Raw genomic sequence first — 23,559 nt, forward strand, 5'->3', positions numbered from 1 at the left:
GAAGGAAAAAGGTCAATAAACCAAATGAGGGGCAAGGAATGATGTGTTTGTACAGTACATGGGGGTATTTCTAAAGGCTTGTTTAAAATAGTTGGTTTTATTATGATAAGATGTTTTTGGGGATCTTGAATTGCAAATGGGTTTTTTTCTTGATATGGCAACGCTTCTTCTAATGGAAAAAAATATTATGTTTACCTGTCTTAATTAAGTGACCTTTTCTGCTGAGATTATAACGGTGGGTGGATTGTTGTTATTGCACGATTATATTTACGGATGTCAGTGCACACGAAGTGTACTCTGGGAGACAATAACAAAAATACACATCTGTCACCATCTTAATATATGGCCCAATCTATATAGCAGCAATCCTCTGACAATGTGCAAGTACCTTAAGTCCACAGTATCCGAGAAAACAGGATAGCTGGTTCCACACACAGAGCCCGAGTGTTAAGCAGGCCACACTGAAGCAAACACATAAAGAAGAGTCAGATAAGTGTTTAGAACGGCATCAGTCTCCCACAATCCCACATCGACTAAACCCTACCAGTTATTCCGAGTACTTGAGAGCCGCAAAACAGCGCCATGCGCTGGTGAAACCATGCTGAGTTTTCACTGATATTTGAAGCGAACGCTGAGACATAGAAGACGTACTGGTGCATTGAGACCTACACGTGGTTGCCATATTGAAACATGTCACTGGAGTTGTTAAGATATATGCCTATCAACATGGCTCTAAAGCACAGTTTCCTGGGAGGCAATTGGGAAAGGATTTTCACAGTAGGTGGCTGGCTTTGTTCCACAGGTAGTGGGATATTGGGGACAATTCTGACCCCTAATCATTGCTGTCCTAGCTATCTGATCATTATTGTGTCTGAAATTGATTAAAGGAATGACTGGAAGGAGTGTCTTAAAGAATGTACAGACCACAACCCAGGATTTACCGCTCTCCATTGCTTTGAAACCCTCACAGGTGGTTTGTCATGCTCTACAAACCCTTGACTGATTGATCAAGGGAGGTGAAACAGAGAAGAAGGGTAATGGGAGAAAGAGAAAAAGAAAAGAAAAAGAACTTGAAGAGCTACTGTGGCACATTTATGATGGTCTTAACAATTTGAAAGAGTCTAGATGTAAGCAACAATAGTCAACAACAGGTATTTAAGAATCAGTTGTGTGGGATTTTTGCATATTTTGTGTGATGTCTTCTGAGCCAAGAGAGGGTGATGATATTTCATTTTGCTTAGCACAAATACTAATGCACATTATATATTCGTATCTGAAATGCTATTTTCATGTTAGGTTTGTTCATAGTTAGTGATTCTCATGTTAATAGTTAACCATAGTTAGAGTGTGTTCATGTTAAGCTTAGCCATAAATGATGTGGGACTCTGTTAAAATAACATGTTAAGATGCCAAATGTGTCTTTGGCTACAGTGCATTATCACATTCTTTCTTTCGACTCAGAACCCTAGCTGCAGCAACTTAACTTATCCGGGGGGATAGATTTACAAAATTGTCATGCAGCAGACTAAGTCACCTTGCTGTGCTGCACTGTGTGACAGGGAAAAAGCAGGAATGTGGTGTATTTAAGTCACTATGGCTCATTCCTCCCTTTTCCACTGCGCTGTCCCCCTTAGGCAGCCTAGCACCAACACAGGCGCCCATGCACCATGGTGCAAGGATGCCTCTGTTGTATGCATTATTGTTTTTGTGAAGGAAAGGGGCACCTTCCTGCACAAAAACAAACCTGAGAGGCATATTCCACTTTTTATGTGTGCTGCCTTCTGCAGCACACATAGAAAGAGGAAGTAGCAAGGAGAACTAAAGATATTTCACCTCATTACACCTCTCCTGGGAAAGCCTAATGTTTTGGCTCATTCCCAGGTTCACCAATTCTGGCAAATCTGGGAATGCACCAAAATCCATGGGAGTTGAGTGTGAACACCCACTCAATGCCAATGGAACCCCTCCCCATGGCAGAGTAAGGCAACGCAGTGATTGGTGCTGCATTTGTTTACTCTGGGAAACATCCTTTGCCACGCAACCATTACAACTCGTATTGGTGACATTGTGGTTTTAACAACACAAGTCCTTACGTCGACTTGCACTGGAGGGCGCTCTAGACTAAGGAATAGTGTGAATCCAACACCTTCCCTACTGTACGTAGACTGGAGTTGGAATAGTAATTCTCACTATTCCTAAATCCAGCGCCCTCCAACGCAAGTCGATGTAACAACTTGCATTGTCAAAACCACGATGTAAAATACTGCGTTGTGATGGTATGCGTGGTATCATCATACATCCGTTTACTCCAGATTTATGGAGCCAATCAGGGCTACGCAAAGTGGCCTTGCATGACTTCATAAATCTCTGTTAGGTTTGTGTTGTTGATGCACCACATTGCGTGGCAAAAACATGCCATAATCCAAGGCCTAAATATGCCCCCCCCCTGCATTTTTGCACATGTTGCCCCCCCTGCATTTTTGCACCAGTGTTGGGAATGGGCTGACCAGTGGCATAAGTAAACCTTAGGGGGGTCCCTGGAAGGAATGGTATGGGGGCCCTCGCAATACCCATACCCTCAAGCTGACGGGCTGAGTTGGTCCCCCCTTTATGCCTAGATTACTGGGGGGCGTCATCACATCACAGGGGATGTGGTGGTATCTGTTACACCCGTGGGCCTGACTCTGAGGAACAAGCAAGAACAAGATATTGCTGAAGGTAGTGTAGTTGTGGGCCTCCTTGGCGTAATGCCTGAAAAAGAGGATGACAAAACCTTCATGACGAATTGCTGAAATTTGATTAGTTCCCATCTCCTGGGAACTGTGGGATGAGTTGCAGTTCACTGAATCTCATATTTTAATTGTACACTGCTGGGTTAGTGAGATTTCAAATTGGTTCAGTCCACTTTTGAATGCAGATGTTCCTACCTACCCTTTCAAAAGTAGATACACCATCCTCTCTTGACACCCTATACTCACTTTGCCCTGCTCACTGAGTTGAACTCTCTGGCAAATCTATACTAATTTCTCTGACTGAATCTTCATCTAATTCCGCCATAAGAGGCTTTACTTGGTTACACCTGCTGCCTAATTTCCCCAACCTCGCTTGAAAATCTAATTTAGCTTTACGGAAGTGCTCTTAAGGGAAACTGAAACTTATCTAAATTGCAGATGACTGTCTGTAAATAACCTGTCTTTCCATTTGCTGTTTTGGCCTGCTTTTGGATTACATCAAACCATTTGGTAACAAGGTAATCATTGCTTTATGACTAATGTGACTGAATTAAGTTTGTAACTTTTCTAATCTGCAAATAATCCTTTGTGGTTTGCAAAATATTATACTCTCTGTCATCCTTGATGGGCAAAATGTGCTTCACTGTCATTGAAATATTGTTGAACTGTTGATGTTAAGTCTCAATTCAAGACACAGGTTCATCCCCTGTAGTGCAGCTTGTATTTGGATTTGCACCAAAAGTTTTGCATGAGCCAAACCCTATCCGCCACTCCATTAAATACCCCAATTTGTCACTACAGTCAAATACCAATGTGTGCAAAACCGTCCAAGTCTTTCTCTAATTATTATGAGTCAGGCCAAATCCGAGGCTACAGTGGTGCAAAACTCCAGTAGGAGTGAAGTTAAGATGCGGTTGTTGATCTTTGTAGCTCATCTTCACCCAAACAAACCTGGGGCCTCATTTATGAGCCCTTGCGTCACTTTTACGCCGCCGGTGCGTCACTTTTTGTGACGCACCAGTGGCGTAAAAAATGCTCCTTGTTGCGTCATATTTACAAAGTGACGCATCTAGGTAGATGCGTCACTTTGTGAACCCCTGCACCACATTATACCTGCGCCAGGTATAATGTATGCAAGGGGGGCGTATTGACGCAAGGAAGGGTCGGAGAAGTGACGCAGTGAAATCTATGAGATTTCACTGCGTCACTTTTAGGACACTGTTGCGTCAAAATCCTGCGCCTGCCTCACAGCAGGCGTAAGACTGACGCAAGCCCTTTCACATGGGGCTTTCCCCATATGAAAGGACGCATTGCTGGAGTTGCGTCACTTTTGTGACACACTCCAACAATGCGTCACTTTTGTTTTTACAGATACGTCAGAAATACTGATGTATCTGTAACTCCTTGCGACATGATGCGTCATACATTAAATATGACGCATCAGGAATGTCGCAAGGAGTGCGCACTGAGAAGTGACGCATCGCTGCTTTCACGCAGCGATGCGTCATTTCTCATAAATGAGGCCCCTGATTTTTATGGGTGGGGGAGCAATACGAATTACAGCTGTAGCAAAAGAAAATAATAGCACTGTTTGTGATAGGTGGGCAGAATGCCTGGCAGGTTTTGATGGCAGCAGTAGTTGCAAGTATTGTCAGCAAATGTACTCTCAGAGTATGAATTCAGTAGAATTTAGAGGCGTTGAAAGATGCACAATTAGTTTGCATGATATGACAACAGCAAGTGCTACAGCAGTGAGAGATTAGCTTAAAGGCAGCAGCAAGCATTACAGCTAGAGGAGCAGCCCTCACAGGCACCATGAAGACTGCAACATTGAACAACATAAGCAATGATAGCACTGACAGCAGGACGACTGCAAGAGTATACAGCAGTGTGACAATTGACTCATTGATCATGACGTCTGCATGGTAGGACAACAGTAGGAGTTACAGTAAGGCGTGGAGGCTACAGCAACACTGCCCGATAGGCCAAAAGCAATATTGAGAGCTGGTCTTAGAGATAGCAACCTGACTGTAGAATAAAACACACTTGAGTTGTAGCAGTGGAAGCTGGTCTCACAGTGCCAGTAATAGAATTGCAGGATAAGACAACTTCAGGCATAACATCTGTGAAAGCAGCAGGGTGGGAGGCTAGGCTAGGACAGCAGTTAAAGCATAATTAAGATTCAGCATCTGACTAAGATAAGACGAAAGCAGGAATTGTAGCAGTGGAGGCAGGGCACAAATCAATAGTGATATAACTGGAGGACAGGACAACAGCAGGAGACACATCAGGACTCACACAGCTACAAGACTACAAGAAAGTACTACTGCAGAGATTATTGCAATGGGCCATGGCTCAGAGTGTCAGAAATTGTATGGCACAAAAGGACAGAATCAAGAGTTATAGCTGAGACAACAAGGATCAGGGAGAGTAACAGAACTGCAGGACAGGAAAACAGCAGGAGTTACATTTGTGACAGCAAACAGAACTTCAGCAGAAAGGCTTTGAGAAAAGACAAAAGCTGGAGTTACATCAGTACCCCAGAGTGACTCTGTAATACCATAAGATAAGGACATGAATAACGCTGAATGAAGAACACAGGTATCTAGTTTATTTCCCCTTGAACTTACAGTATTTTTACTGAATACACCACAAATTAGGTCAGATTCGGCATTTGCATATTGTCTTATCAAATTGATCTGAGAAACGACAGTTCAGAGGATGGCCATAGGATATTGTGCACTGTTCCACCCTAATTTGTGTTCACTGGGTGCAGATCAGGACAGTGAACTGTTTCAAATCAAGTGTGTTGTTCACAGTGCATTTACAAACCTGTTCCAGCACTGGCAACAGCACGTTATTGAAAGGTAGACTGGCTCTTTGCATTAAGTTTATCATTCCCTGGCAGCAGAGACCTGCCATCTGTTTCAAAGTCCACAGAAATCCTTTCACGGGTGGTTGCAGGTAGGTATGGCACCAGCCTGCTGGCAGGTACCAGGCGGTGTTCTGGGACCACATTGACTCACACAAAATGGGACACCCTTGGGGCACGGCACTGTCTGTGTGCCTCCTCTATGTGGTGTACACTCAGGGTACCTACTGATGGCTTGTTTGCCTCTGCACACACATGGCTGATATGGCACAGAAGCAAAGCATGACATTCCCCCAAGGAATCATTTGTATGTCAGAAAGGACTTCACAAATATTAAATTTTCCGTCTGTAATACCATAGTGCAGCTAAGACGGAAAAATGCTGGTGTAATTCTTATTTACGCCCAGAGGAAACTATGAACAATTCAGTCCCAAACCTGTGGCATGAACCCACAAACAGCACATATGCACTCCTTAAGATGCAACCTGTCATTTTGATTTTGAATATAATGTTAAGTGTTGAAAATTGGCCCTCTCTTCAGGGTCAATCCAAATGTTTTGCCTTCCTCCTCCACTTTTTCTGATCACATTTTTGTTGCCAATAGGAAGCTCAGAACTTTACCACTGGTAACCAGTGCTAAGGTACATGTGATCTCTCCTCTGAACATGCTAATATGGGCTTATACCCAATTGCAATATTTAACTTACTTATAAGCCCCTAGTAATGGGCACTGCATGTGCCCAGGGCCTGTAAATTAAATGCTACCAGTGGGCCTGCAGCACTGCTTGTGCCACCCACTTAAGTAGCCTGCTAACCATGTCTCAGGCCTGTAATTGCAGAGCCTGTATGTGCAGTTTACACTACCATGTCGACCTGGCAAAATAACCCTTTTGCAAGGGCCCAACCTTCCCTTTTTATTCATATGTCACCCCTAAGGTAGGACCTGGATCAACAAGAGGGCAAGGTGCAATGTATTTAAAAGGCAGAACATGCACCTTTACGTTTTACGTGTCCTGGTAGTGAAAAACTCCTGTTTTTCACTACTGTAAGGCCGATCTTTCCTTTAGGATAACATTGGGGTTACCTTATTACTTTTTATAGGTGTAATTTTGAATATGGAAGAGATGAAAACTCCAAGATTGGTGTCTCCAAATTACAATTTAAAATCACAACTTAAGCTGAAAGCGCACCCCCAGGGGGATCATCCCTTAAATGCACAGCTGGATACTGAATATCGGCATTTAGCAGTTTATTCCATTTTCATAATGACAACTTTTATATGAAGTTCATTGAACTGATGAAGGGCAATATCAGCTCGAAATACATTTGGATGAAACCGGCTCCCCCTGAACTACTCACAATATATTACGCAAAGTGCCACAGTGTGGCAATGTACGGTGCAGGGGTCTGGGGCTACGGACCGATAAGCCCTCTCCAAACGATTGAGAATGAGTTTGCTAAATATCTGTTGGCCTTACCACACAGTGCCCCAACCTATGCCTCGTTAGCTGAACTATGTATGGATTTTATCACGGACACCATTCGTTGCCAACCTATGCTTTTGAGGCACCGTATATGGACCAAAGAGGAGTGCCACTTAACGCGTTCCTTAATTTTGGATTGTACAGCCCTTGACAACTGGGAAAAAATACCCTGGCTAGTATACATTAGGAATTTCAGCCGGGACATGGACCGCACCAACTTCTTTAACGACCCTCCGAGCATGAGCGGCTTAACAAGGAAAGAACTCAAAAAACTATGTTTGTCCCACTTAAGAGCTCTCGGATGCTCGGTAGAACTGGTGAAACCCACAAATTCACAAATCATTGGTGTACAGACCCATTTGGGCATTCAACCATATCTGACCTTCCTTTTGAACAACTACGAAAAGTATCTTCTTACAAGGTTTCGTTTCAATTCTTTTTTCCGGCTTGTAACCTTTCCAAATGTCCAAGACTGGTCCCCTACTATTATTTCCTGTCCCTGTGACGATGTTTCCCCCCAATCAACAATACATATTCTTTTTTTCTGTAAATTGTATTCTTTTCCTGGGAAGGTTTGGATTCTGCCTTTATTAAGATTAATCGGCCTAAGAACCTGTCGCCCAGCATATTTATCTTTGCAATGTCTGAAGTCTACTTTTATAGCGAAGTATGTAGCTAATTTTTTAAAAGCCTGTATCAAATACCGACGTAATTATGAGTAATTCATATTTTAGTTTACGTTCTCCGAGCTTTTGTGTTTTTTGTCTTTTATATTCTGTTTACAATATGATTGATTTGCTCCCAAAATGTCTTTTAACAATGTATAGTTTTAATGTTTTTCTTTGTACTTTTTATGGTTGCAATAACAAGTGGCAATCGAATAAAAGTTTATGAAATGAAATGAACATTTGGATGTTATAAAATTTGAGGTATTTCAACATTGCTAGTGTCAATCCACTATCTATGTGAAACAGAGTACCTTTTTTGAATGACAAAATTCCGAAATGAACCAAATTTTTGAAAATAAAAAAAATATTCAATGAACTTTAATTACAAGTTGTTGTCATAGAAATAAAAAAAATAACTGATAAATGCTAATATTCAGTATCCAGCTGTGCATTTAAAGTACGCTACCCCCTAGGGGTTTCCTATATTTCTTTCATTTAGACACACTTTTGAAAAAAGGCATTACCTTTCTGCACGCCACCCAATTGTTTAACATACTCACTTTGACACAAACTTGTTAAATCTATGGAGTGCGCGGGTCATTTCCAACTTTTAGCAAGTTGCCATTTTCTTACTTTAGCCATTTAGTGCCTGCTGCCTGTCTCTGTTCAGTTGGGGTTGGGTGACAGCTTGGCTTTGTGTATTCTATCTAGACAACCACACACAGAGGAAGCTTAGGTGAGACTTGATGGAAAATCCTGAGAGATGGCAGGAAGTAGCAAGGCACAACCTTACACAAAGGGCTGCAGGCCCCCCTGTAGTGAGGCTGTAGCCAAGACAGGAAGGGAGGACCTGTGTGCACTTCAAAGACGCTTCTTTGAAGCTTCCATCACTTCAAAGGATCAACTGAGTTTAAGTACTGAACCTGTGACACCACTCAGTACACATCTGCTCCCAGGACACCCCCGCACCGCACAGCCACCAGCTACAGCGAGTGCCCCTCCTGCCCGCTACTTCACTCAGCCTCGCTGAGCCTGCCGCCTCAACCCCGCCCCCCGCTGCCCTAGCAGGATCGCTCTCTCTGCCTGACTGTTGCCGCACTCTGTGATTTCGTGCTTTTTTTTCTCCTGATTTCGTGCTTTTCTCCTGTGTTTTCTGTTGTCTTGTATCCCCCTGAGCTAGTATCTCCTGCTTATTCCCCATGTTTTGCTCCCCCTGTGCCCCTGTGCCCCCCGCCCCGCTCCCCGCCACTGTGCTCGAGGCCACGCCCCCTTTTCTTTGTGTACCCTCCCCGCTCCCAGCTCCTCCCTCCCTCCCACTTCGCCATATATGATGACCGGGCGAACGTGCAGCGTTGACGCGCAGCGGGAGCACCGATTGAGCGCCGAAGGTGCGCCAAAGGTAAGCCCGTCTGCGCCCGTCCGCGCCTGGACCGCGCCCAGCGCCAGACCCCCTGGCCCCCGCAGACACCCGCCCTCCCGCCGGACCTATGACGCCACTGAACTCAACGCACTCAACGCCGGCCGAATCCCGGGCTGCTACCAAGCCACCCCGAGACGCACCCACGGACCCTTCTGCTGCCACTCCTGCAACTTCACCTGCATCCGGACCTGCACTACTCCAGCACCGACCAAGACCAAGACGAGCAACAGCAGCAACCACCTGAAATGCATCCTGCTCAACACCCGCTCCGTCCACAGACACGCCGTCGAGCTCTGGAACCTGCTCGACACCACAGCCCCAGACGTCGCTTTTCTCACAGAAACCTGGATGAACGCCTCTTCAGCACCCAACATCGCCATCGCCATCCCAGACGGCTACAAGATCATCCGGAGGGACCGCATCAACCAGACTGGAGGAGGCATCGCCATCATCCACAAGAACACCATCCGCATCACGACCAACACCGACGACACCCTCGCACCCGCCGAGCAACTTCACTTCCAGGTCCACATCAACCCCAAGACCACCCTCAGAGGCACCCTCATCTACAGACCCCCGGGACCACGCACACAATTCAGCGAGGACATTGCCGACTTCGTCAGCACGCACGCCATCCCCTAAGCTGACTACATCCTCCTCGGGGACCTCAACTTCCACCTGGAGAACAACAACGACCGCAACACCACCACCCTGCTGGACAACCTCGCAAACCTCGGACTCAAGCAGCTGGTGACCACCCCCACCCACTACGCCGGACACACACTCGACCCCGACTTCGCATCCAGCAAGGACATCACCTTCAGCCACGCCACCGGACTCCACTGGACGGACCACAGCTGCGTCCACTTCAGCTTCAGAAGGACCACGATCCACCACCACCAGCAACAGGTTGCACGCAGAAGCTGGAACAAGATCACAGCCGACCAGCTCACGACTTCCCTGAGCAAGAACCCTCCCACCGGCGCAACGAACCCCAGCCAAGCGGCCACCAACCTCACGAAATGGATTAGCGACTGCGCAGATGACCTCGCCCCCCTGAGGACCCCACCTAGCAGACCCGGCAGCAAGAAAGTCCCATGGTTCACCGACGAACTCAAGAGCTCCAAGAAGAACTGCCGAGCCCTCGAGAGAGCCTGGTGCAGAGACCCAACACCGGACAACATGACTGCCCTCAAGCTCGCCACCCGAAAACACCACCAACTGATCCACGCCACCAAGAAAACTGCATTCAAGGAACGACTGGACAACAACGCACACAACAGCAAAGAACTCTTCAACATCGTTAAAGAGCTCTCCAACCCCAACGCCGTAAACAACGACATCACCCCGTCGCAAGACCTCTGCAACTCCCTCGCCTCCTTCTTCCACAACAAGATCGCGGACATACACAACAGTTTCAGCACTCAACTGACGCACGCCACGACCGAACCACCGCCCCCCACCACCACCCTCCGCGCCTGGACCCCGATCAGCACCGAAGACACCGTCCGCACAATGAACTCCATCCACTCCGGATCTCCGACCGACCCCTGCCCTCAACACGTCTTCAACAAGCCCGACGCTGTCATCGCACCCCACCCGCGGGACATCATCAACACCTCCTTCGACACCGCCACCTTCCCGGAGAGCTGGAAGCACGCCGAACTCAGCGCTCTTCTTAAGAAGCCATCAGCTGACCCCACCGACTTCAAGAACTACCGCCCCATCTTGCTGCTCCCGTTCCCTGCAAAAGTCATCGAGAAGACCGTCAACAAGCAGCTGGCTGCCTTCCTTGAGATGAACGGATCCCTCGACCTCTCGCAGTCTGGCTTCCCGGCCAACCACAGCACCGAGACCGCCTTGATCGCAGCCACTGATGACAGCCGAGCCCTGCTTGACAACGGAGAAACAGCAGACCTCATCCTCCTAGACCTCTCCGCGGCCTTCGACACTGTCTGCCACCGTACACTAGTGCAGCGCCTCAGCAACGTCGGAATCCAGGAGAAGGCACTGGAGTGGATCATCTCCTTCCTCGCCGGAAGGACACAAAGACTCCGCCTCCCCCCGTTCAGATCAGAAGCCACTGAAGTCATCTGCGGCGTTCCTCAAGGCTCCTCGCTCAGTCCAACCCTCTTCAACGTCTACATGATCCCCCTCGCAGATATCGCACGCCAGCACAACCTCAACATCATCTCCTACGCCGACGACACCCAGCTGATCCTCTCCCTCCCCAACGACCCCGCCACCGCCAGAGCCAACCTACACGAAGAGATGAAAGAGGTAGCCGAATGGATGAAGAACAGCCGCCAGTCCTCATCCTGGGATCTTCACCCTCCGCCTGGGACGACTCCTGGTGGCCCCCAGCCCTAGGCAACGCACCCAGACCACGCACGCAACCTGGGCTTCATCCTGGACTCCTCCCTCTCCATGACCAGACAAGTCAACGCCGTCTCCTCGTCGTGCTTCAACATCCTGCGCATGCTACGTAAGATCTTCCGGTGGATTCCCACCGAGACCAGGAAGACGGTCACCCAGGCCCTCGTCACCAGCCGTCTGGACTACGGCAACTCTCTCTACGCCGGAACCACCGGCAAACTCCAGAAGAGACTCCAGCGGATCCAGAACACCTCAGCACGACTCATCCTGGACATCCCCCGCCGCAGCCACATCTCCGGACACCTGAGAGACCTGCACTGGCTCCGGGTCAACAAGAGAATCACCTTCCGTCTCCTCACCCACGCACACAAAGCCCTACACAACCAAGGACCAGGATACCTCAACAGCCGCCTCAACTTCTACGCTCCCAAACGCCAGCTTCGATCGACCGGCCACGCCCTTGTTGCCGTCCCCCGCATCCAAAGAGCCACCACAGGGTGACGGTCCTTCTCCTACCTCGCCGCCAAGACTTGGAACTCCTTCCCGACCCACCTCCGCCTGACCCAGGACCATCTCGCCTTCAGGAAGCAACTCAAGACCTGGCTGTCCGAGCAGTAGCGGACGCCCTCCCCCAGCGCCTTGAGACCCTCTGGGTGAGTAGTGTGCTATATAAATGCTTTGATTGATTGATTGATTGACATCTGGACCAGTGAAGACTCTTCCAGGAAGAAGGACTGCTGTGCTGCTGAAGGACTGCCACTCTGCTGGACTGCTGCTTTGCTGGACCCCTGCCTTGCTATGCTGCCCAGCTGCCTGCTGTTCCCCTGCCTGGGTAAGGAGGACTAGACCTGCATCACTTGAAGCCAGAGTGACTCCAAGGGCTTATTGGCTTGCCTCTTGATCTGAAGTCTCAGGGACATAAAGGACTTCCAACCGTCCTGCTTTTACACCTGCATTTTGTGACCCTCCCCTGCCAATATGTTGCCACCCCAGTTCTGGACCATTGGAAGTGAGTTTAAGGTGTTTGCTCCAGTGGAGCCAATGCTTTCTCTGCTTCAAGAGCAGAATTGACTCCTTGACGCTGTTGCAGTAGCAAGACTGGTGCATCACCCTTGGAAACAGTGCATTGCCCTGGAACCAGAGCTTCTGGGCCAACACATCACCGTCACTTCATGGAGAAGATCAATGCATCAACTCTACTGCATCTCTGAACCAGCGCATCGCCCTCAGAACTGACACATTGTCACTGTTGCATGGAGAAAACAGACACAACAACCCTACTGCAGGGAAACACTGACGCATCATTTGGCTGCACCCCACATCTTCATCAGTGCAAACAGGATTAAGGAACCTTTGTTCAAGCTCTACTTATTGAGTTTTTTGTTGTTTCAATTTTGTTTTATTTATAAAATTACGCTCTATTTTCCTAAAGTGGTGTGAAGTCTTTCTTTAATGTTTTCATTGTGATACTGCATGAAGTGTTGCAGAAATACTTCACCCTTTGCCTCTTAAGTTAAGGCTGACTGCTCGGTGTCAAGCTACCAGAGGGTGAAAACAGGTTAATTTAAGGTGTGTCTGTGACTTACCCTGGGTCATCCTGACTAGAATTGTGATTCCTGCTTGGACAGGGTGCTTACCTCTGCTAACCAGAAACCCAATTTCTGACACTAAGGGGGTCATTAGGATGACAGGCGGACTTAGTCCGCACACCATTCTATCGAATTACAGGACCGACCGCCATAAGGATGCGCCCGCCACAGTGGTGGGCGCATCCTGCATTTTTAACATTGTGGCGGGCGGTGCTCTCAGCACCGCCCGCCACAATGCTAAAAATGCATGTAATGCATTGGCATACACAAAGCGGCAGGCACCGTGCGGTGCCTGCCGCATTGTGTATGCAAATGCAGGGGGGTACCACAGGTACCCCCCATGTGCACCCCCACCTCGCCTTCTCCATGGGGGCCCGCAGGGGGGCCCCAAAGTAAAGACCGCCTGCCTTTCCCGTGGCGGCATTGCCGCCACGGAAAGGCATCTCACAAAGCCCATACTAATATGAATGGCGGTTTCTGATAGACACCGCCACCATATGAAACCTTTTCCGCTCCGGTCGCAAAGCGATCAGGGCAGAAAAGCGGCGGACGGTGTTTCTGTCTGCCGCCGTCCCCCCCGCCATAGTAATATGGCGGGGGAAATGGGTGGCGGGCGGACAAGGATGTCTGGCGCATCGCCACCGATCCGCCAGACATCCTAATGGGCCCCTTAGCATTTATACAGCTGTTGAGCGCCTTAAAAAACTCACTGCATCTAAATGTATCCGTCACTTCCAGCAATACATGCAGGATATGAACCATTGGAACAGCATTGTTAATGGTAAAGTGGTATTGCTCAGTTTCAACATACCCCAAAGGGCCATAGCTTCCATTGTTGCAGCAGGTGTAGTGCACCGTGGCCCAGAGTCCTGAGGAGCCCACTGAACCCTGATCATTGCTAAATGTTTTATTGCTAACAGCCATGGTGTCCATTTCCTTATTTGCACTAGGGTCCATGACACACTGGCTACGCTACTGGTACCATAGTCAAATGGCATCAGAATTTTTAGGAGGTACTTCCTTAGTAGAGTTAACTAATGAAACATTGTGAGTACACAGAGATATGTACACCTTTAAATATGTCCTTGTTATTAGGTGTCTTGCATGCGTCCATCAATCTCGCTCCTGCCATTACCACTGCTATGTTATGTTAGGTTATGTGCATCAGTAAAGTGCACTATCACCTACGAAGGTATCCTGGTGCTGCTGTCTGTTACATGAGAAATGATTAAATACAAATTAATAGTTAACCATCTGTTACGTATTGGATATTTAACCGAAGTAGTGACGGTGAAAGGAATCTCGGAGCATTTAAGAATGTAGGTAATCAACACATGGGAAGGAGAACTAGTTTAAATGAATGTTGAAATTGTTTCTTTTCACAGCCTTCCTTTGGCCTCTGCCATGAGTGGTCCTGTTTTTATTGATCTTGGCACAAACACCTGTTTGCATAAGGATCTAAATTACAAGTTGTGTAAAGGTTACTGATCTCAGAAATTATCTGCAGCGACTAAGTCCATATGCCGGGTAAATTTCAGCAGGTACATTTAACAGGCCAGAAAGCCCTGCGAAAAGCACAGACTGAAAAAGGGTGATAGATGTAATTTATTGCCTGGTAAATTTCAATACTTGGAATATCGATTTATAACAAGAGCAATAAAGATTAAAAAAACTACCCTTCGGGACCCAAAGCTATCACCATAATGTTTTTCTACTTAAATGTAGCCAGCAGAAAATTACTTTCTCGTAGCAGTTGCTGGCTTGCACGCTGAGCCAGCTCTAGGCGGCTTTTTGGTAATCAGCATTACCTCATAGATTTCATTGTGGCAAAAATAACATCTCCGTTTTTGCTAGCTAAACTTTAGGGGGCAGATTTACAAGCCCCTTGCGCCTCTTTTGCACCGCCGTTGCGTCACTTTTGTGACGCAGCGGCGGCGCAAAAACTGCACCATGGTGCGGGCTATTTACAACATGACGCATCTGGGAGATGAGTCACGTTGTAAAGCCCTGCACCTTAAGGAGGCGTTCTGGTGCAGGAACGCCTCCTAAAAGTGGCTGAGTGAAATCTACAAGATTTCACTCAGTCACTTTTAGGCCAATACTACATCAAAACCCTGCGCCTGCTTGAAGCAGGCGTGAGGCTTAACGCAGCATTAGTAGAATGGGGCCCCCAGAGCATTGCTGGAACTGCGTCGCGCATGCGACGCAACTCCAGCAATGTGATACCTTTACGCCACAGATGCGTGATGCATCTGTGCCGTTTTTGCCCCATGGTGCACCACATTGTAAATGCGGCGCATCATGGGTGGCGGAGGCATGGCTCACAATGTAGATTTTCCTAGTTATTATGACGGAAAGTCTTAATTTTTTTAAAGACACGGAGGCGAGTATTATGCATTCTAATCTTGCATTTATTACAATAGCAGCCACATAAGAGAAAAAACTACAGTTCCCAGAGGGCCAGACGAGAACTGGGCCGTGGGAACGAGAAAAAACATTAGTACATTAGCCAATGAACATCGTGTATACAGATAAGAACACATACTGACTGCGCAGCTTCCTCTTTTCGCTGCGAGAAGATCAGATAACATTAGAAAACAAAGGAAAAATAGCTAAAACAATAGAAGCAGCCAAAGTCCAGGAGCAAATGTCTTGAACCACAGTGAACCAAGGGCAAAGTCCGAAAGGAACAACAGGAGACGGCGTGGAGATGTCCGAAGAAGTCCAAGGTGGAGAGGCCCGGAGTCGGTGGAGAGAAGACCTCCTATGATGAAGCAGGTGGCAAGGCCGGATTCACTGTAGGGAGGGAGAACACATGTTAGTAGTGTAGCGGCGGGATGATACTCGCCTCCGTGTCTTTAATAAAATTAAGACTTTCCGTCATAATAACTAGGAAAATCTACATTTTATGGCAAGACCGGAGGCTCCTATTATGCTTGTTTAAAGCATATTAATGACATCAGAAGCAACAGAATGAACAGGTTTACAGTAGAACATGCGAAAAACACTTTCATTGCACCAATGTGCTGATCTTAGGATGTCCTCCAGGTGGGAGCCGGACCAAAAGGCCTTAGAGGCCATGGCTCCCCTGGCCGAATGCGCTCCGAAAACGGAGACATCAATACCGGCAAGAGACATCACCCAACGAACCCACAGGGCGAGGGTAGGAGAAGAGACAGGAAGGTGGGGTTTGCGAAAGGAGATAAGGAGTTGGGAAGAAGATGACGCCCTGAGATCAGCTGTCCTTTGCTCATATATTTTCAAACACTGTCCCACACAAAGTTGTGGCTGTTCAGGGAAGTAAGGGTAAAAGACAGAGTCTAAATTAGTCTTGGTTCTTCTGCGAATCTGGAACAAAACACCTGTAGGAGAGAATTGTCTGGAAGAAACATCTAAAGCTTTAACATCAGAAACCCTTTTGATCGATATCAAACAAAGTAACATAGTTAATTTAGCAGATAACATTTTGAGCGATAAAGCAGAGTTAGCAGGCCAATTAATAAACAGTTTAAGGACTACAGAAACATCCCATAAAAAAGAATACTTAGCCAACGGAGGTTTTGCACATCTAACTCCCTTGAGGAGGCGACAGATTAGAGGATGAGCGCCAACTGGTTTGCCATCTATCTGAACATGATTAAGAGAAATTGCTGAGCGGTACAGGTTAACAGTACGGTATGCCTTACCGGCACTGGCCTCAGAAGCCAGAAAATTGATGATGAAACCTAGAGGGGCTGAAAGGGGATGGAGATCCCTCTCCAAACACCAGCTTGCCCAAAGAGACCAAGCGGATTTGTATGCTTTGGAAGTTCCCGGAGCCCAGGCCTGGTTGATGAAGAGAGTAGCCTCTTGCGAAAGGAGGACGTTAGAAGAGGGAGGCCGGAAACTTTCCAGGCCGACAGGGTCAACGAGTTGTCCAGTATAAGACTGTGACGAAGGCCCTGGGGATTGATCAGAAGATCGTCGAAGGATGGAAGGAGAACAGGAAAGTCTATTGCCATCTCCAGCAAGGAGGGGAACCAGATCTGAGCTTGCCAAAAGGGAGCAACTAGTACCAGGGAAGTGGACTGGCGGCGAACTTGAGCCAGAACTCTGTTGATCATGAGAAAAGGGGAGAAAGCAGAATTGAGGTGAAGAGACCAATCCTGTAGGAGAGCATCCGTGGCTAAAGCCAGAGGGTCCGGCCCCCAACTGAAGAACTGAGGTAATTGACAGTTGAGGCGGAGGCAAAGAGATCTATAGAGAAAGGACTCCACTTGTGAGAAAGAAAGAGGAAAACGGAGGGACAAAGCTTCCAGTCGCTGGAGTCGTGGAGAAACCTTGAGTGCCAATCTGCCACAGAATTGAGATTTCCGGGAAGGTATTCCGCTGTTAAGGAGAACTGGTGAGCAAGGCAGAATTCCCACAGACTTTTCGCTAAATCCGCTAGGACTTTGGACCTGGTCCCGCCAAGATGGTTGATGTAGCGGACCGCAGAAACATTGTCCATGCGAAGGAGTATGGAGCATTGAATCCTGTCTTTGGTAAGGCTTTGGATCGCAAAGGAACCTGCAAGCATCTCTAAACAGTTGATGTGCAACCTGGTCTCCTCTGATGACCATGTACCTCCAGTCGAGATTGGTCCACATCGGGCGCCCCAGCCCGAAAGGCTTGCATCGGATTCTAATACAAGATCTGGGGCGGTGGCGAAGATAGTGCGCCCATTCCACGCATCTAAATGGTCTACCCACCATTGAAGTTCGGTGCGGGACTCTGGATCTAGGGCGACGAGGTCTGCGTAGGCAAGACCTTGACGAAGATGCCTGATTTTTAGGCGTTGAAGAGCACGATAGTGGAGAGGACCTGGAAATATGTCCTGAATGGAGGAGGAAAGAAGACCGACAATCCTGGTTAGGGACCTGAGGGATAGAAAGGACAACTGAAGGACTGAAGCAATCTCCGCTTTGATTCTGGAAATTTTGGAAAGGGGCAGGCAGAGGGAAGAGGCCACCGAGTCCACAAGGAAACCCAGGAACTCCATGTTTTGAGACAGAGTCAACAAAGACTTCTCTGTGATGACCAGAAAACCCAGATCCAGAAGGAGAGACTGAGTTGTCCGCAGATCAGACAGAAGAGAGAGTCTGTCGGAATTCAGGATCAAAATATCGTCTAAGTAGATGATAAGTCTGATTCCGATAGAGCGGAGAAAGGCAACCACTGGTTTCAAAAGCTTTGTGAAGCACCAAGGTGCAGAAGAAAGACTAAAGGGGATAGAGGTAAAACAATAGGTCACTCCTGACCATTGAAACTGAAGAAACTTCCAATGGGAATGGTGAATAGGAACCGTGAGATAGGCATCTTGAAGGTCCAAATGAACCATCCAGTCTCTGGGACGAAGAGTGTCCCGCATGTGGAGAATCGTCTCCATCTTGAAGTGACGGTAAATCACAAACTGGTTGAACCACTTCAAGTTGATGACAGGACGCAGTTTTTTGTTTTTCTTTTGAACAAGAAAAATGGAGCTTAGAAAGCCGGAAGAGTCGTAAGGAAAAATCTGAATGGCCTGTTTTTGGAGAAGGGAAAGAATCTCGTTTGAGATTAGAGAGGCCATATGGGAGGAGAAGATTAGGGGGGGGGAAAGGAGGTCTGAAGAGGAGGAGAAGAGAACTCTATTAGGTAACCTTGAACAGTGTCGAGCACCCATGGGTCTGAGCCGATGGTGCGCCATTTTGAAAGAAACAATTTTAGACGGCCTACTACAGGAGGGGAAGAAGAGAGGCTTACCTTGTTGGTTGGAGTTGGAATTGCGGTAGGTTTTCTGTCCTCTACCCCTGAAGCCACGGCCACGTTGTGGGTAGAACTGAGGCTTGTATTCTTGGGAGGAGTTGAAGGAGCCTCTGGAACCTTGGTTATAGGGACGGCCGGAAGAGCGACCCCTGCCTCGTCCGGCCCGTCCAAAAACACGAGGGGCAAATACCTTTTTGATAGACTGCTGGGCCTTGTCGAGGGAGGCAAAAGTCGAAACAAATCTACTAAGATCACGGACCAAGTTATCTCCAAAGAGGAGGCCATTGGCTTTGGGACCAGGATCCATTGGAGCAAGGTTGGCAAGCTTGGGATCCAACTTGATCAAAAGTCCTTTGCGACGTTCGTGTGTAATGGCAGAATTGGCATTGCAAAGGAGACAGAAAGCCCGTTGGGCCCACATGGAGATGTCATCTGCAGAGAGGTCAGAACCTTCCAAGCGGGCAGTTTCCACCATGTCCAAAATACAGGCCAGAGGACCCACCATATCCAGTACTTTGTCTTGACAGGAGGACCACGTCTTGTCTAGCCCCTTGCGGGGATCTTTGCCAAACTTGGAGAAAAAGGTGAGGAGGGGTTGGTCAATGGAGGGAACTTGAGTGATTTTCTCAGGCAAAGAGGGTTTTGGACACTCAGATTTGAGCCTAGACCTCACTGCAGTCTCCAAAGGGAGGCGCAAGCGAGCTGAAATATATTCACCTACGTGTTGGGAGGGAAGCCATTCGGTTGAGTTGGGGTGCCGAATGGTGGAGGGGTCGAATATAGGGAGACCCTCAGAATCAAAAACGGGTTCAAAGGCAAAAGAGTCCGACTTTGAAAGTTTGGGAGGGGGGAAGGGGGATCAGCCACATCAAAGACGTCAAATAAGTCGTCAGCATCAGCCATATCATCATCCGTGTCCAAGACGGTGGAAATAACCAATTTTTTAATTGGTGACTCTGCATGCTTAGTCTTATGCTTTTTCTTGCCCTCGGAAATAACAAACCCCTCCTTGACCGGAGGCCTGGGAGGCACTACGTCCTCATCCATATGCGAGTGAGACTTGCCCATCAATAATGACAACTTTTTAGTAAAATGCACAGGAGCAGAGTGGTCCACCTTACGTTTTCTGCTATCCCCCGCAGACTGGGCCAAAGCCTTGGACATTAGGCTGAGCATAGAGTTCTCCATATTTTTTGACATACGTTTCATGGAAATTTCTACAGCCTGCTCCACAGAATTATTAATGAATTTGCTTAAGTCTTTCTTAAAAGATCCAGAATCGTCCTTGGAAGGACATTCCTCAGAGGAACTGTCGTGTTCCATTATCATATGTGGAGAAATAAGCCAAAACGGGACAGAAAGGGTTAAAACAACAGAAAAGCACAGTGGGCGTGTGCGGGGCGGGCTTATTGAAGGCGGGAGGCAGGACGACGAACTAACATCAGAAGGACCAGACTGAAGCTGCAGGAGCCTCGAAGAAGCGTGGCGAAGAGAGACAACTGAGGTGAGGGAAGGCGCGAGCAGCGCGAAGTGAAGCCGGGCGAGACCACCGGCAGCGAGGGAGAAAGGGAGGTGGGAAAATAGCTGACAGACCGCGAGCGGTCGGAAGAAGACAATGCTTCGGGAGAACGCACCGCAGCACGAGGGGGCAAACGCTGCAAAGCGAATGTTAATATTAAGGCAAAGACCAAATATCAGATAGCAATAAAATAGAAACACAACAATATACTGGGAGCAAAGATAAGAACACTTATCTGACTGCGAGCAGCAAGAAAAGAGGAAGCTGCGCAGTCAGTATGTGTTCTTATCTGTATACACGATGTTCATTGGCTAATGTACTAACGTTTTTTCTCGTTCCCACGGCCCAGTTCTCGTCTGGCCCTCTGGGAACTGTAGTTTTTTCTCTTATTTGGCTGCTATTGTAATAAATGCAAGATTAGAATGCATAATAGGAGCCTCCGGTCTTGCCATAAAATTACTGGCGCATCCCTGCTAATTTGCAGGGATGCGCCAGTAATTGTAAATATGCCCCAGGATGCTCTGAGTTCACGGCGTATTTTCATCTCCGCTGCAAGTGAATAGGACTTTTACACTTGAATCCTGGGGGGTCTTCCCCATAATGGTGGAGGAGTGTCGCCCCACTGCCAGTAGATGATAAATAAATCAATAAAACACTGTTATTATCGTTTTATGTATCTTTGTCTGACCAGCTTACGTTCGACAGGAGGGGCGGGGCTGGGCCATGGCAAGGAGGAGTACTGTGCACTTGTAAGTGCTCATGTCAGGTTTGCCAGCAGTTTTGGGATGGGCAAACAGACATGCACACTCATGTTTCTCCAGGCCAACTGTGTTCCACACCCGGGTTGGAGAAACGCCCACAGGCTCCCAGGTACCACATGAGCAACAAACCAGGCCCTCAGACCGATCCAGATGCTGCTCTCATGCTAGAGAGCAGTGTATGGATTGGGTGGGGAGCTGGTGCATTTAGGCACATCCACTTATGGAGGGGGAGCAGGATCAACAAGGTGGCCGGCAGCAGGAGTGATGCAGAGCAAAAGGTGTGTGATTTAAAAAAAATGTTTTATTTCCCAACCTGTCCTCTTCCCTGCCCCACACTGCCCTACCTGTTTCGATTGGATGCAGCCGCCACTGCTCTACTCTCCATACGAAAAACACAACACTTATATCAATACCTTTTGGTTGTAGACTTTAACATGTCCAATGAATGTTCTGAGCAACTTTCATGTGCCAAGCTTGCAACTTTTCTTTCTGGAAATTGTGCATAGGAGCGTCCTGTTTGTGATGATGTGCTTGAAATAAGAACTACTATCTTTGCTTGTATCCTAAAACCAGTGCTTTAGTGTATTTGCTTAGCTGCAAATACTATAACAGCTAATATTTGACACACAGCAGAATTATTTCTGTCTCATCCTGTTAATGCAGTTGGCACACATGTTGGTTCTCATCATTTTCTCATTGATGTTGTTCCAGATCATTATTTTCTTAATTGTGATTATCAGTTCTATGAAAAATGATTGTCCTCATATCTGATTCTTCAAAACCATCCTACCTCTGAAATGATTCAACAGACACTTAAAGCTTCCGTCAACACGCTGTCTTCATCTGTGAGAAGCTGCGGGGAAGAGATAACTTAAGTCGCTTGAAATGGATATATTTGGCATGATTTGATAACAACAGCAATTACTTAATTGTCAGACGTAAACAGGTCGTTGTGATTTATTTTCTCTTATGCTTTATTTCCCTCTAATTTGGAAACTGTATTTGTTCTACTGCGACTGCAGCGAATGAAAACAAAATAATTGACTTTTCTGTGAATACAGGAAATTAACTGCACGGTTCCGATTATTGATTAGGCTGCTGCAGTGCCTTTGTTTCAATAAACACAGATTTGCACAGCTTGGCTGCGAAGCTGCCTCTTTTACAGGTGACAGGTAGCTGTTGCGACCAGGAGTGTTTGAGCTTCACCTTAGAACATGATTGACTGCTGGCAGAAAGATGCCGCAAGTCACACTTCCCAATTGCTGTTAAAGGGGCACCTGCGTGATGGTTTTGCCCTGAGTCTTGACGATATGACTCCCTTACCTTGATGTTTGGGCCCATAGACCTTTTTTTTTTAATGTTTTAATGCCAAATGTGTTAATGATGTTTTAATCTCTGTATTGTGCTTTTATGCCTGTGTTTTACTTCCGAAAAAATTATCTGATATGATCTGATTGGCTCCTGAAACTTGCTTTGATTTTTGGAAAAGGCTGCTTTATTCAGAAGTAAGCATAGCTCATAGGAGCACATCCTTCAGCCAAGTCTTAACGCTCTAAATTCCATAGCATTGTTCTAACAAATGGTCCTCTCTTCCAAATATTGCCCTACCCTATCTGTAACCTCTCTCTTCATGCTTACGCCAAACCTAATACTGTTACACTTAATCAACTCCAATTAACACATAATTTAAAATTACTTTAATTTCTGCCTATTCACCTCAGGCCCCGGTCGTCTCCTTTTCTTCCCTATGGTTGCTCTCTTTTTTATCTATTGTTCATTCCGCATAATGTACCTGTGGAGCAGCGTAATTTAGGCTCCACGCAGTTTACATCATGTACATACATTTATTTTCAAATGTGGTCTAAATGTAATAATATGCGTGGCACATTTACCCGAAATAACAACATTTAACTTTATGATCACTAGAAGTTCATATATAACTGCTTTAAACAAATCCATAACTGACCTAATTTTTTACAAGTTATATTCATATTTAGCATAGATCATTTCCTCCAATGTTTTAATATGTTGTATTGTGCATCCATTGTTATCTTGGCTTGACATTAGGCCTTAACTGAAAATTGTGCTTTAACTTTGCCGGTATGCTGTTTTTCCGCAGGTGCGTCATCATGGACCTTATTTATGAAGGCCTTGCGCCACCGTTGCGTCACTTTTAACATAGGAAAAAGTGACGCATCGGCGGCGCAAGTGCTTCATAAATAAGGCCCCATGTTTCTTGTTAGCTAGAGTGAGGTTTATTGTTTGTATAAGACTGTTGATAGTGAGACCTATGGGAAGGAAGTTGTCATTGAACTCGGAGAAATGATGGTGAGAGGAGGCCTCATGTTCACTGTGTACCAGGAGGCCAAAAT

General features: G+C 47.0%; 1 protein-coding gene across 1 annotated transcript in view; it reads right to left on the minus strand.

The window, feature by feature from the left end:
* LOC147723000 (uncharacterized) overlaps positions 1–20,230 on the minus strand; it is a 32,643-nt gene extending 12,413 nt beyond the window's left edge. The window contains exons 1-2 of the mRNA XM_086967421.1: positions 19,784–20,230; positions 18,905–19,697 (exon numbers count right to left, since the gene is read on the minus strand). Coding sequence (XP_086823547.1) covers positions 18,905–19,697; positions 19,784–20,230 — 1,240 coding nt within the window. The remainder of the gene's footprint in view (positions 1–18,904; positions 19,698–19,783) is intronic.
* Positions 20,231–23,559: the final 3,329 nt, after the last annotated feature.

This window comes from Lissotriton vulgaris, chromosome 4_1 (genome assembly GCF_964263255.1).
Source record: "Lissotriton vulgaris chromosome 4_1, aLisVul1.2, whole genome shotgun sequence".
Taxonomy (NCBI): Eukaryota; Metazoa; Chordata; class Amphibia; order Caudata; family Salamandridae; genus Lissotriton; species Lissotriton vulgaris.